Source organism: Vitis vinifera, chromosome 7 (genome assembly GCF_030704535.1).
Source record: "Vitis vinifera cultivar Pinot Noir 40024 chromosome 7, ASM3070453v1".
Taxonomy (NCBI): Eukaryota; Viridiplantae; Streptophyta; class Magnoliopsida; order Vitales; family Vitaceae; genus Vitis; species Vitis vinifera.
The window spans coordinates 24,319,187-24,335,122 of NC_081811.1; the positions used below are offsets into that span (position 1 = coordinate 24,319,187).

Consider the following 15,936-nt stretch of genomic DNA (forward strand, 5'->3'; position numbering starts at 1 on the left):
CAAGTCCCCATGTGAGAATACTCTCCTAATGTGCCCACTCCATCAGCAAGACGTGAAACACAGAAGATCAAATTTGATATCACTCACTACTCCATCGCCCTCTACTGAAGCCTACCACTCTTTGCTCACTGGCCCAGGCCTAAAACCAAGGTTTCGAGGTAAGTTTTCATGTCAAGACTTCTATCCATTGAAGATTAATTATATGTGGTAGCAGTTAGGAAAAGAACTTTTTTTTTTGATTTGTTTCCTCTTCTTCATGATCTGTAACTTGAGCTTTCTCTCCTCTGCAACTTTGATTTTTACCCTGTTTGGCTCATGCATTCTTTTTTCAATCAGCCGCAATATTTATTTCTTTACTATACATGGGAAAACACACACTCAGACATTTCTTAGATTTTTTGGGAACCCTAAAACTGTTTAACTCAAGCATTTCCTTTTCCAAAACCCTAAAACCAACACAGTTTTGATGCAAATTGAGTTATTTATTTATTTTTTAATTCAGAATGATTTGATCTTTTATTCATTTGATTTGGTATGTTATGCAGATCTTGATCAAGGACGATAATGACATTACGGTCTACGGAAACCACTGTAAGCTCTGTTTCTCTCTCTTCTCTCTCTCTCTAAGTTTCTGGCGTCTCGGGTAAACCTAAAAGAAAAAGAATTCTAGAGTTCCAAACGAGTTGTAGAAAGTGGATTAGAGGGTTTCCAGAATAGGTTTCTTCTGCTATAAATGAAAACGTGGTACATTTGTTTTGTCTTTCCACTGATTTCCATTCTGAATGGCACACAACAAACCTTCTTTTTCGCTTATACTTTCTGCATTTTCTGTGTTCTTGTTCTTCGCTTGCTTTTTTTCTTTTTAAGTTTTTCGGCCTCAATCCTCTGCAACTTCAATCTTCATCGTTGCCTGCTCGTGATTTTTTTTGCCATGTTCGTCTCAGGTACCCTCTTCTCAGTCAGCTGCAACACTTAATTCTTTACTATACGTAGCTCAGACATCTCTCACATCTCTCAGACTTTCTCGGAACCCTAAAGCCACAGACAGCTCCATCACTACCAAAACACACCAAAAAAAAGAAAGAAAAAAAAACGCCATTTTTGATGCGAAGTTTTTCGTCCAAAATCACTTGCTTTCATATTCAATTTCATTCTACGTGTTTTCTTATCTTGATCATGGGAATGCTGCTCTTACCATTACAGGAAAACCAAACAAAAGTTTCTCTCTCCTCTTTCTCTCTCTAAACCCGTCATTCTCACGCATGGCCCATATCAGAACAGAAAACTCCTTTTTTTTTCTGTTACTCCATGGGACACGCGCACTACAGCTCCACGCCCCCTCACCAAATCAATGCAGTGGCGACACGTGGGGAGGAGAGCGTGGGAGATGTGGTCGTGTTGGTAGCCCTATAATTAGGGTTTATTCTGTTGAGGCTATAGCTAAAAGGAGACGACACTGTTGGTTATTGTATGCAGTGGATATTCTGTGTGAGTAGAGTAGTGGGAGTTGGTTCACTACTTTTATTTTGTTTTTATTTATTTATTTTTGCAGGAAATGATGGAGATAGAAAGGCAGCAGAAAAGCTTGGAGGTGGTGGAGGCACAACAAAGCCCATCTTTAGCTAGACATGTACTACGCAGCAGCACATCCAATGGTATGAGAAGATCTTCTCTGCCACTCTGCTTCCGCGTCTCCAGCTGATTCTCTCCCTATCTCCAATTTCTATCCCAAATGCTCCCCCTACTTTAACCTAAACTCTTCCTGGTTCTTTTGTTTTTCCTTTCCTGTCTGGAATGGAAATTTCAGAGGAAATGGAGGAAGTGGGTTCTTTCTACGAAATCGATCACTCGAGGCTGCCTCCTGATTCACCGTCTCAACTCTATCCTTGTCGCGTTGTCATGGTGAGAAATCCAGAAACCATTGGATAATGTCAATGAATAATTTGTTTGGCGGTGCATGAGCTGTGATTTTTGAATTGTTTTCGTTGTTTCAGGTGAGTGAGAAGACTGAACATAACGTGTCAGTGAGGTTTCCAAGCAGGCTGTCGATCCGCGAACACTTCAGGGACAAAGCCAGTGGGGAAGTGAACGGAAAAATGTACCCTGCGCTGGATGAGAGGTGGGAAATGGGGTTGAATATCGCGGGCCAAGTGCTTCCCCGGCAGATCCCAACTGAAGAATTTTCTGAGCAAAGAAATTTACCCAGCTTCTGGTCAGTGCAGCAACTAGAAACTGAGAAAATCTCCATCCCAGCAAGTGATGGTGAGTTGGGAGATTTGACATCTAAGAAGGGTAAGTGCTGGTCTGAACTAAAATGTGAAGGGCTAGTGAAGTGGGGTATGCGCCGGAAAGTTAGGTTCATCAGCCGATATTTTGAGGACAACTCGGAACATCTGACAAGTGAAGTTAAGGAAGAAGAGAAAGGAGATGAGGAAGAGACGGAAGAAGCTGCTAAATTTGACATGCCAGAGACGAGGGGGAGCCGGAAGAGAAAGCGGCATACTTTCAATCGTACTCAAAAAGCTAAACGTGAAAAGCAACAGCGAAGCAGTGGTTACACTGGAAGAATACTAAAGAACTCCAAGGATAGATGGTCTGCGGAAAGGTACATGCATATAATTTCCATGTCTGATTTACTTTTACATGTTTCGGAAGACTGAATTTCCGATTTTATTTTGTGTGTCGGGATCTTGAGAAATATCATGAAAATTCAATTATTTCTCATTTTTATTGATTTTTTCCCCCTAGACGTAAACATGCATGCTTAATTATGAAGGTATAAAGTCGCGGAAGAGAATATGTTAAAGATACTAAAAGCTAAAGGTGCGGTGTTTGGCAACCCAATTCTACGACCAGAATTAAGACAAGAAGCTCGCAAAAAGATTGGTGACACGGGTTTATTAGACCACCTGTTGAAACATATGGCAGGGAAGGTGGCTCCAGGTGGTGCTGAGAGATTCCGACGGCGTCACAATGCGGATGGGGCAATGGAGTATTGGTTAGAAAATGCCGACTTAGTTAGTATCAGACGTGAGGCTGGGGTGCAAGATCCCTACTGGACCCCACCACTAGGGTGGAAGCCTGGTGATAGCCCTACTCAAGACCCCGTCTGTGCTAAGGAGTTAAAGCGGCTCAAACAAGAGATGGCCCAAATGAAGAGGTGATTAAATGATATGTATGCCTCATCACAAATTTAACTTCATATTTAGAGTCTAATTAATCTTTTTATTCTTTAAATTTCTTGTATAAGTAGAGTTATGGATGAGTTGGTATCAAAGAAGCGACATGAAGAAGGATGGGTAACGGCAGGCAAAGATTCTTCTATTATGCATGATGAGAACTTGGTCGTCCGTCATGGAGATTCATTGCACTCATTAAAGGTGACTCTAGCTTGAAAATGTTCTTTTATTTACTTTATCTTAATTAATTAAGTTTTTTTGGTTATTATTAACATTATTAGTGTCGTACCTGTACGTTTGACAGAAGATGTATCAAGACTTGGTGAAGATGAAAGCTAAAATCGATGAACAACTATCCAAAATTTCATGTTCTTTGAAGGGAATGGAGGTAATCAAGAATATATATAATACAATACAAATGATTTATTTGTATAGTTATGTTGGAAGTTTAGAACTAATATTGGGCATATTCTCTTACACACAATCAGTCACGCATCCCAGAACACAAATTGTAAGTATCTACATCGTAGATGCTAATTGCTCAGTAAATTGTTGAATGTGGCTTTGGTAAAAGTTGGGGTTGCTTATGAGATAAATCCGGTGGCACTCCACTAGTTGTTTCATATTGTCACCCTGACCTATTGTTGTCTAGGTGAAACATGCGTGGTGGAGGTCTGATAAATGTATTATTAATTAATGGGATTAAAAATATTGATGATGATATGGCATGTATGGATCGCAGGAAGAGATGGGAGAGCTAACTTCCACTGTGGAAGAACCAGAGAAGAAGTCAGAATCACAAGGAATGGCGATGGGGTCGGCAGTATCAGTAGCAGGGAGTGGTGAAAAAGCGGAGGGAGAAAGGATGAAAAGAAAAGGAGAAAAAGAAAAAGGAGTGGCGGACCCAAGAGCAGGCGATGAAGAAGGAAAAAACGTGGGAGGTGGCAAGTCAGAAGAAAAAGCAGCAAAAATACAGAGACTGAAGAGCGGTTTCAGGTTATGCAAGCCACAGGGAACATTCCTGTGGCCAAGCAGCATGGCTGTGTCCCCTCAGGTTGTGGTCCAGGTGGAAGACCTCCTGGCGCTCCCCACTCCTCCGTCTGTCTCTTCCTCCACCTCACCACCACTACCACTACCACCACCTCCGCCGCTGCCGCTATCACAACCCATCTCCCCTGTCAAACCCTTGGCTGAGAAGCGCCACGTCAACGCCACACCTCATCACACTACCACCCTCATCAACCTCAACGAACCCCCTTCAGTTACTGCTTCCACTAACAATGGATCTGGCGGGACCTCTGCTTCCGCGTCTGGCTTCTATCAACCAAATCACACTCCCACCATCACTGATGTTTTGCCACGTGTAAGCATTTTTTTTTTTCCCCAAGTCTGTTCCTCATTTTTGTTCAAACCGACTCTCTCGTTATCATGCTCTGCCAACTTCTTATATATATTGAAAATTTCTTAATGAACAACTGTTTTTTACCCTGTTACAGGGTAAAATTGGGAAGGATGTGGTGAATCCATGGGAGGATTTGGCAGGACCTGAATCGAAGAATTTCACAGGATACTCTCACCAGTGGCAGCAGCGAAGGGGATACTCCAACTCCAACACCTCCACCTCCACCTCCACCTCCAACACATGCTTGGCCATGGGAATGGGGACCTGGCTGGCTTTGTCTAGTCCCAACTCAATGGATAACTCACACCGGAATTAGCTCATTACCACTTTTGTAAGTGGTCTTTTGATTTCACACCCATTACTAGTAGAGACTTATTACAGTAAATATAAACTGGATGTATGAATGAGAAACCATACTTGCCCCGACTTGTAAACAAGGCACCACCTTACAAATCTGTAACTTGGATTTGGAAATATGTATACTGAACAGGAGAGAATACCATGAAACTATATGGCCACTTTTACTTGATATATATGTCGATTGGAGATGGCTTTGAAGGCCTACAAAATTGGAGACTGGACTCTAATATTCTGTACGAAACTGCTCTCAGAAATAGCCTTTTGGCCCGATCATGAACACTTGCCTTGCTGTAGCACAAGCTTCTTAAATAATGATCACCTTTCATCCAACACCATCAAATCACGCCTTTAAAACACTGATTTTTCAACTTCAAAGAGTCAGAACCAACAAAACCAATTTGGCATAGTAACACAAGGCTTTTCCATGTATAATTAATTAGGTTTCCAGAAAGCTCCATATTTATCTTAATTCTTCTCTATTATTTACTCTAGCCCATCTCATCATGTTGGAGGAAGATGGTGCTAGTGACAGCAACAGGAATACAATTCAAATGCATAATATAATAATCAATGGAGAAGGGAGTTTTCAGAAGCAATTCAAACAATGACATCTTCCAAATAACCCTTTCATAAACCACCTTAATTGAAAACAACCAAGTGACAACAGTATGTTGGCTAAATCACCCACTCACAATCCACAAATATGACTTTGGAAGTTGATAATCATAATACAGTCCCATGACTAGGAAATTTATTTTCAGCCTTTCTACTTCCCCCTTAGTAGTTAATTTGAAATAGGCACTTGATATATTCCTTGAAGTTGCTACTGGTCCCAATGTTAAGGCACATGGTGAAACTATTGAAATCATTAGGAAATTAAAAACCAGCGCAAGTTTTAACATTAAAATCATCATAGTTCATGCTATTTATACGAGAAAACATCTGATCGGTCATATGTGCAGATTACAGATAAATAATGACATTCAAGCCCACCTCCCTCAAGGAGCATAGCAATCCATTAGCTTAAATCTCATCTAACTGCTCCTGCAAACACCAACATAATTGTAATTTAGTCAAATTTTGAAGAATTTGGATCCACCATAAAACAAAGAAAACTGATTACCTTTCCTAATTGGTTTTCTAATTGACAACATGACAGGAGGGTAATATTTTGGAAAATCAGGGGCAATTCGGGTTTGTGTCTGAAAGGAGAACCAATTCAGATAATGGATCCAGAGGATAGGGCATTAATCTAAAACAAATACTAGAACCACGACCGGCTTCATAATCAGCTATGATAATCCCCAATCTAACATTGTTGGCTCACAAAATAATATTTACTACGATAAAGGAAAAAAAGGAAAAAAAAAAGAAGAGAGAGAGAGAGAGACAGACAGAAAGACGGTTTATATGCCACTTAAGAATGTGTGTTCTCCTTTTTGTTCACAAAGCATAAGACAAATCGACTCTGTTTTTCATTGATTATTTCATAGCAGTTGGGATCATTTTAAAAATTAAGAAAGAGGCTCTTCCAAGTCTCATTCTTCTTTTCTAATGTGCTCCCTTTACTTATGGATTTGATTTTATGGACTTACATCCTATGTTTAAGTTGGACTGACCTGCATATCTGAAGACCAAAGAGTGAGATTGTCCCTGAGGAGTTGCATGATGAGAGTACTGTCCTTGTAGGAGTCTTCACCCAATGTGTCCAGCTCAGCAATGGCTTCCTCAAAGGCCTGTATTTATGTAGAAAGAGTGAGAAGAAATCAACAGTGACCAGAGACATAAGATCTCAAATTACATCAAATCTAATATATTACATCAGCCTACAGTAGAACTGATCAGAGCCTCATTATGAGTAGCGATCAGCACCCAGAACCAAGGCATTTCCATGTTAATACTTTGTCCCGTTGAAAATAACTTGTATGGCCAAATTTCAAGAAATAAACGTTACTTGGAAAATTTTCAGTGAGGACATGGATATGGACTCAAATTTGGATCACAGAAAGAATTTTGATCATCTCCACATGAATAAATTCTTTATAATACAAGGGGTGTTGCACTCATTATTAGACATGTAGGCCATAAAAAAGAACTTGAATGCGAACAGCTAGCAGCAGAAATGATGAAGCAAACCTGTTTGGCCATGCTACAAGCTTTCTCTGACGAATTAAGAATCTCATAGTAAAACACTGAGAAGTTGAGTGCCAGCCCCAACCTTATGGGATGTGTTGGAGAAAGATCAGCATGCGCAATATCCTACAAGCCAACGATAAATATATAAGTAAATAAAAACAGCCTTAAATAAAACTCTTAGGCTTGATAGGCAGTGATGAACTCATAAAGGATTAGAAGAAAATATAGAAGGAAACTCAACATTGCAATGATACAAATTCTTCCAGAAAACAGAAAAGACAGTCTTCCCATGGGTCCTTCATGTACCTCTAATTCCATAATCTCCCACCTAAATAACTTTGTAAGTTCATTCTTGATTATGAAACTACCTAAAGAGGGGTGAATAAGTAGTCCAAGCTATTTATATACCGAATTTAAATTTTATATCCAGGTTCTCTAAATTAACAATTAAGTCAATTAGAGATGATAGAAAGACAATCAGCACATATTGACTCTAGATATATGTGGAAAAAACATCTATGGAATCCCCTAGAAACTCTACAGATGTAAAAAAGCATGGATCAAATAGCCATAGAATAAATCTACTAAATATGAAAAGAAGATATATAATTTTACATGGTCTGGATGCACTTACTCCCCAAGATTCTATATTGGTCAATACTTACACTCTTCTCTAAGGTTTGTGATGCAGCACTTGGTGCTCTTTAATGGCTCACCTCAACACTGTATTGAGGCAAGCAATTTGATGCACACAGCTTTCCACCAAAAGGACTTCTAAGAGGATTTTTGCAAGATCTTGAAAGCTAAGTGCTAGGTTAGAATAATGTCTATGAGATCACATGTATCCCCTCAATCTAGAATGCTAGATTTTATGAAATGTATGATGTGTCGTGCAATAATTGAACAAAATTGTCAACCTAATCTAATACATCAACAAACTGCAATTGAAATCCTTACTGTTTGCTAATCCCACATTTACAAAATAACACACTCTGCACATATTATCCCATATAATATGTTATTTTGTAACACACTCTGCTTGCCAAGAAGGTAATATGTTGTATTAGCCCTGTCAAATCAACCTAGACCTTAAATACAACATATTACCTTCTAGGCAAGCATGGTCCTTTCACCCCGAACCAATTTTTCCAGATACTAAAGATAATCTCCCTTGATCTCCATATAAAACACTCCCAACCACTTCCAACCCACTTGCTAAAGTTGGTTATACAAGATGTGACTCCAAGAACTTCAATAAACCATCAAAAACCTGTGATAGCTCAGACTTGACCTAGGTCAACTATATTTGAAAGAGTCACTTGTTCCTCCGCAAGAAAATAGTTTAGACAGAGGTTAAAAGGTTTTAGGCAAAATACCCAAAAAATCACTAAGGTTTCAGCTACAGTTTTGTACTACTATCCATAGTTTCACCAGGCATCCAAAAAAAGTTTCATTTGACCTTAGCAGGTAAGTAAAGGAGTAAGCACATTTCTAACTCACATGGAAATTCATAAACAAAAAAATTTTAGGGAACCTTTCTAAGTTACCTATCACTTGATATGATTTTTATTCATCAATTTCAAATCCGTCGCCGGCATATTAATTGGGGCATCCAAGAACGCTTTTACAGAATGGAAGTTTGTAATAGAATTATTATCACCATTGTTTTTATCATCAAGATAGGCCTGTAACTGATTGCAAACAAACACTTCCTTGCAACTTCCTATTGTAGCAAATTCCTAGAACACCATATCATATCTTCACCTGGCTTTCTAGAGACACGGTTAAAAAGTTATATCTAGACTTCTAAATTTCAAAAATAAAGACAAAAATATGTTATGGATCGATTCTGTTCCTCCGATAAACAAAGTCCTACAGAAAACAGGAATGTTCCTCAATGTTTCCCATGTTGCAAATCTCCAGTCCAATTGCAATACCAGCTTTAACCATCTAGCAGTCCTGAATTCCAAAAATAAAGCACCGGTAAATATTACAGAGTGATACGAAAAACTCTAGAAATACCTGAGCAGCCTTGTAGGCGAGCATAGTAAACTCGGCGGCTTCTTTCCTCTCATTTCCAAACTTGAATTCCGCCAGATACCGATGATAATCCCCCTTCATCTTCAGAAAAAACACCTTGGACTCACTGGACGAAGCCGAAGGTATGAGATGCGACTCGATCAGTTTCAATATATTAGCGCAGACCTCTGAGAGCTCTGACTCCACCGTGGATCTGTAGTCCTTGACGAGAGACACGTGATCATCGTTCTGGCGCCCCTCCTCCTTCTGCTCTATTGACGACACGATCCTCCAGGCGGCGCGGAGCGCGCCGATGACGTTCTTGTAGGCGACGGAGAGGAGGTTGCGCTCCTCGACGGTGAGCTCGCCGACGGGGGTGGAATCGAAGACGAGCTTCTCCATGAACTTCGCCATCTCCTCGTACCGCTCGGCCTGCTCGGCGAGTTTCGCCATATACACGTACTGCTCTCGGGTTAGGGTTTCTGGGACCGACGGCGGCGCCATTGCAACAACTGCTGGGAGAGATAGAGATGAGAATGAGTATCGAGTGTCAAGTGTCAGGTATGCGCTTTTGAACCAGCTTGGAAAATGGCTTTTTGATTTGTCACATATCCTTTTCTTTCGGTACTTCCAGGTGAATCACTCGCTTTCCAAGGGCATTTTAGTAAGTTTCATGGGATACCATGTAGGGACCACCAGAGACGCAAATAGCGGCTGCGATGGCATTTGAATCGTATCTTTGACCATTTCACAAAAAGTGGCTCTCCCGTTCCCATTGGAATTTTTAAAATTTTTAACATCTATGTTGATCGATGAAAATGTCCATTTTTGCGAATATATCGTAATTTAATTTTACATATATATTTGAATATATAAAAAATACTGATAAATATGATGGATATTTTGAAATAACATATAAAATTTATTTAAAACTCATGAAAATATTAAAAAAAATCTTTAAAAAAATAAAAAATTATAATAAATATTTTATAAAAAAATTGATATATATATATATATATAATATAATTTTTTATATTTAATAATAATATCTTGCCTATTGAAAATAAATATAAATTTTGTAAGATATATACATTATTAAAGTACATTAAATATTATTTGAAAATAATAATATGGCATTTCCATTTTTTTCCACCAAATACCATTGTTTTTTTAAAGCCATAGACCATTTTATGGGTTGTAATTGTATCGGCCATTTTATCGGTCATAACCAATTAATCACGAATAGTCCTTAATTTTTGCATAAATTTCCCTCATTTGAAGTTTTTACCTGCATTTCATTTTCAAGGCCCATCAATATCTGATTTTTCACTCTTATATTGGCAAAATTTCCCCACATTTCAAACCTTGACATGAATTATGAAACTTATTATATTTGGTAATCCAAAGACTATAAGCCAGCCATGTTTTTCCCATTCAGTGATTCACTGCATCACTATCTTCTCCATTGATGAGATGGTGATAGCCTTCATAAGTATCGCGTTGCTTTCACTACCATTGCTTTATATTTCACTTCTCGCTTTATCATACTTTTGGCTTCCAAGTTTCTTTCTTTAAGACTTTTCCAAACCCTCAAAACTACCAGTCCCACCTTTCTCCTACCTTTCTATGGCCACAACAGCGGCAGTGAAAGAATCATATGAGGATTTAGATGGGATTAGAAGGACGCTTTACCTTGACATGTAGGCAACATTTTATGTAACTTAAGCTTTTCCATATGTCCATCAAAATCGATATTACTTTGATTATAACAAAGTCTAAAGTGGTGTTTGTTTTTTTGGCTTTTTGCTGAAAGCAATTTAGTTTTAAAATTTAAGTTGTTTGTTTTTCTACTTTTGTATAACTTATTATAAACTTTTTACTAAATAGAAAAAGCTAAAATATGTAGCTTTTTCTAAATAGAAAAAATAACATATTGGTTTTTTTTACTTTTTAATACTTAATAAAAATAAAATACTACAAAAACAAACAACTTAATATTTAACACTATTAAACATTAAGGTTCTATTTAGAATTAAGTAAAAAAACAAACATCACCTAAGTGTAAGAATAAAGTCAAGTGCGGAACCATGTAGACGACTAAAACAATCAAAAGCGAGAGAACTATAAACCATGTTTAGTAATTGTTTTTTAAAATAGTTTTAAAAAATAATTTTTTAAAATAAAATTTTAAACCTATTTTTTTGATATTTTGTATAATAAAAATTTATTTAAAAATCTGAAATATTTTTAATTTATTTTTAATATTTTTAAATATGTTTTAAAAATAATTTTCATATCTAATATTTTATTTTTAATGAGAATACATATTTATACAATTATATTTTAAAAAAAAATTGAAAAACACAAATAAAAACAACTAAAAAATATATTTTTAAAAACATTATATTTTCTATTTTTGAAAACACCCTATTTTTGTTTTTAAAAACAAAAAAATAGAAAACATTTTCTAATTTGTAAAACTTATTTCCTTTTTCTTATTCAAGAGAACAAAAAATAGACCAAGGATTCCTTTTTCTAAGTATTTTAGTGCTGTGAATTCAGCGGATTGCGTTGAAATGCCCCCATCCCTGGTCTATGGACAAAACACACCCACTTCCCACTACTGATGCAACTGGGCATCAAGAATCCCAATGCTGATGAACATTCTGAGATGAGGAAGGAGATCAGTAAAAGGCAAATAGCAGGGGTAACATCACAATGGTCGTCTCGGGATGCATTCGTAGGACACACACTGCGGTTGTACATTGGTTTCATCTTTGAAAATATAAATATGAGTGATGATTTCCTTTAAGAGATTGTTACCAAAGTGCTTGATTATCGCAATAGAGCAAACTTGAAAAATGATTCTTGCAATGCATCCCTGAATCAATTGGGAGGCTCATGACAACTGGCTTTTAAATTCAAGTGGGGCAATCACCTTTTCTTTCCACCATCTGTGAAGGACTGAGTGAGCTGTTGGGAACCTTGGCAATACAATGAATGGATGTAATGCATGCTACTTTAGATGATGTTGAAGCCCTACCATTATTCATAATTCCTGCGATTCAAAGCCACTAACTAGAATTTCACCTATGCAGCCAAAAGATAAGCATCCCAGGTCAAATGTGTTAGCCGAGAGTTTCTCCTAAGTAGTTTGGAATTCAGAATCTAGCATCACGAACAAATAGTCAAACAAACAAGAGAAAAATGCTTATATGCACAAACTGACACATTCATACTATGCTGCTAGCAGAACAACTTCCTTTGAGGAAATCCATCAACAGGCAGCAAAAACAGTGAAGCTAAAAGGCCAGATGAACTTATCATATCCAAAAAAATCAATAAACATCAAAGAGCCTATTATTTCAACCTCTGATAATGCTGGGACTCCCCAACTTCACCTAGCTGACCTGTGTCAATACAGCATGGGCATGCTTGTGAGATCTTTGTTGGATACTGCTATTTTGCTTCAAAATGACTGACTGATTTTAATTGACCTTTTTGTTAGTTTGTTTGCTTTTTGGTTTTTTTTTTTAATATAAATATTTCAACTTTGTCAACAAATGATTATATTGAAGAAAAAGAGTATGTTGGAAGTAAAACTTTATATGAATATTTAAGGATAAGAAAGAAAGAATCAGAATAAAAGAGAAAAGAGGGGTAGGGGTTTTATCAACAATACTTTGCTTTTGATTGATTTCTAACTGTTTTCTTTTTTCCTCTATTATTATCGTGTCTAAGTGTCCATAGCTGCTATTGAAATTCTTTATAGCTGAGTCACTATATTCTAAAATTTCGAGGTGTAAAGGATCAGATGCCTAGACATAAACACACTTAAAAACTAATGCAAAATAAATTTCATGGAACAACTACAGGATGAATTATTAGCTTTGATGATCATATTTTCAGAAATGAAGCACCAACCTAACAAAAATAAAAGTTCATCCAAGCAAATCTAGGCAATAAGTTTAGGTTTCACCAAAATAATTTTCCAAGTATTTGACATGAATAGCCTTGTCAAATAGCCACACTGAACACATACATGGAAAAAATGCCATTGATTTTGCATAAGACTATACTCCATGCCACTAAGTATGTCAAGAAAGATATCCAAGAAAAACATCTCGTGATGAATAGCATTTTACTTGCAAAAATGCTAAGGTTTCAGCTTTAAGCATCACGTATTGCTGAGCATTCTAATCTGAGGTCATCTCCTCATTTCATGTGCATGCTATCAGTTCCTCTTCCACAACCTCAGCTACATACTCTTAAGCCTTTCTTCCTTTTTAGATCCTTTAAGCACCCCCAATGGAGTCTTATCCCCAAACATAATCAGTAACTCCTCACAGGACTGATCTATCAACATGTTTTCTACATTAACCAAACATACGAAACAGGACTTTCTCATGGAAGCTTCTTCTGATTCTTGTCACTGGTCTATCTTAAATAATTAACTTCATTATCATTGCTATACCATTACAATGATGCTATTTATGACTACCCCAAAGTCCACCTTTTGTTACCATCCAATACAAATTACCATACAGCTCCTGCAACAAAAGAAGTCCATTGCAGTTGCACACATATAACTCAGCCACAACTGCAACTGCTCACGCAAATGTCTTCATACATATTTCATGACCAACAAACAATATATAGTTCACATCCAAAAATGGAATAAATTGGCTTGCAAATGAGTGAAAACATCAAACTTTGGTGCATCTAATAAGTCCATAAGCAAGACTATGATATAAGAATAAGGCATGCAAGTCCCGGTCTGCATATAGGTCATGATTGAGGAGCATGATTTTTCTCCTAAAACATAGGACATTCGGATGTAGGATCTCTCTTATCCATCCAGGTAGCAAACAAAATATGGGAAAATCCTAGGAAATTCCTAGCGAATTCACATTATGTTCCTCTAATTTAAACATGCATATGAACTGTGAATATTCCTCTCCATGAAGAGTGGAGAACAAGATGGAAGCTACAAATCATGCCAGGACCATTTTCTATTTTTTGGTAATTGAGAGGTCCATTTCTCCTTTGTCTCAGTTGTTACATCCAAAGCCTATATCTGATCAATAACCCATCTTGATTGATTGTAGGAGGCTCAGAAAGGGCAAGATGCTGCATCTAATCACCTATCAAAAGAAAGGGCAAGATGCTATTATGATTTGGAAATACGTTGAAGGCAGAGGGCTTTATTGAGTTGGTCAGCGCTAGTTTTGTGTTTGAGAAGAAATTGTGAGCATTTAAAGGTGACTTCAAAAAAATGGAACAGAACGGTTGTCGGCAGTGTCAATTCAGAAAGAGGCTTCTTTGGAGAAAATAAAATTCTGGAATAACGAATTTGTCTGAAAAATCACCCCATAGAGAAAGGTAAATATAGTCCCATTTCTGTTCTTGATAGAAGAGTATTATATAAAAGAAAGTGCCAAAAAAAGGGCCCTAAAGCACTTAGGAAGTATACAATGGTTGTCCAAAGGCACAACCAAAAGTATGGAGGGGCTATAAAAAACTACACCCACCCTTAATAAGAATCCAATCAATCAACAAAGTCAATTAAAGACAAAGGACCATCATCTATAAACATCATAGTCCATGACCAAAGATTATTTAAAAAAAAAAAAAAATGTATTTCAGCCTTTGGTTAGATGGCTCCTTGTATTCAAACGATCTTTTGTTCCTTTCCTTCCACATTATTCAAAAGATGCATAAAAGAGTAGGTCGCCAAGCTTTTTTTTCTGTTTTTAACCACAAAAGGGCCATGTCATCCTAAAAAGACCTCTCTAACCAAAGAGTATAGCACCCATGACATGCCAAAAAAGAATAACAGGAACATCTTGCATTTCATGAAGACAGAAATCAAAGATTTTATAGCTTAAGGGGACAAAAACATGAAGTTCTTCCATTGAATGACCAACTACTACAAGAGAGCCAATGTTATAAGCAAGCTTAAAGTAAATGGGATTTGGTTTTCAGAGGAGGCAAATCTGAAAAGAGGAATCTTGAATTATTTTCCATTTCATTTTTGAGAATATCCATCTAAGGAGACCTAAGCTAGAGGGAGATCTATTCAAACGCATTGAAAACTCAAATAGGTAAATGTCTTGAAAGCCCCATCACGGAAGAAGAGGTGGTGACCTCTCTTTTAGAGTTGGGAGGTGATAAGCACCAAGTCCAGATGGTTTCTCCATGACATTTTGGAAATGTTGTTGGCTGATAATAAGCAAAGAAGTGATGAAGATTTTTAAAAAAAAAATTCCACCCAAAGGAAACTTACAAGAGGAGTCTCGATGCAACCTTCCTGATTCTTATTCCTTAAAAAGAGGGTTGAAGTTATTAAGGACTTCAAGTTGATTTGCTTTATTGGAAGCCTCTACAAAATCCTAGCCAAAGTTTTGGTGTGGATTCAAAAGGGTGATTGCCAAGGTGGTGTCTAAGAATCTGAATGCATTTGTGGAGGACTGACAAATTCTTGATGCAACCTTGATTGCTAATGAGACCATAGATTTGAGAAAAAGAAGCTCTAGAGCAAGCTTGGTAAGTAAGCTAGACTTGGAAAAAGCTTACAATCACATGAAATGGGACTTCCTCCATTAAGCCATGAAGTAAATGGGTTTTGGCCTACGATAGTTGAGGTGGATTCAATTCTACAGTTCTTCAATGAGAATGTGATTCTCCAACAAAGTTTTTTGCTAGCTATAAAGGTTCAAGTCAAGGGGGCCATCTCTCACCTTACTTGTTTGTTTTAGTTATAGACACTTTACATTACCTAATCTTTAAGATAGTTCAAGAAGGTTTTTAAAGTGGCTTTAAGGTTGAGGTAAGGGGGGT

General features: G+C 37.3%; 2 protein-coding genes across 2 annotated transcripts; one reads left to right on the forward strand and one right to left on the reverse strand.

The window, feature by feature from the left end:
• On the forward strand, positions 1 to 5,114 carry LOC104878167 (protein DYAD). The gene is made up of 10 exons (XM_019218101.2): positions 1 to 158; positions 546 to 591; positions 1,553 to 1,655; positions 1,808 to 1,902; positions 1,995 to 2,605; positions 2,777 to 3,160; positions 3,254 to 3,380; positions 3,484 to 3,567; positions 3,922 to 4,542; positions 4,676 to 5,114. The coding sequence occupies exons 2-10, from the start codon at positions 565 to 567 to the stop codon at positions 4,895 to 4,897; spliced, it is 2,274 nt and encodes a 757-aa protein (XP_019073646.2). The 5' UTR covers positions 1 to 158; positions 546 to 564; the 3' UTR covers positions 4,898 to 5,114.
• Positions 5,115 to 5,792: 678 nt separating this feature from the next.
• Positions 5,793 to 9,694, reverse strand: LOC100250873 (14-3-3-like protein G-BOX factor 14 kappa). The gene is made up of 4 exons (XM_002274510.5): positions 9,100 to 9,694; positions 7,078 to 7,200; positions 6,561 to 6,677; positions 5,793 to 5,985 (listed from the first exon to the last, which is right to left on the reverse strand). The coding sequence occupies exons 1-4, from the start codon at positions 9,598 to 9,600 to the stop codon at positions 5,965 to 5,967; spliced, it is 762 nt and encodes a 253-aa protein (XP_002274546.1). The 5' UTR covers positions 9,601 to 9,694; the 3' UTR covers positions 5,793 to 5,964.
• Between the last annotated feature and the right edge of the window lie 6,242 nt (positions 9,695 to 15,936).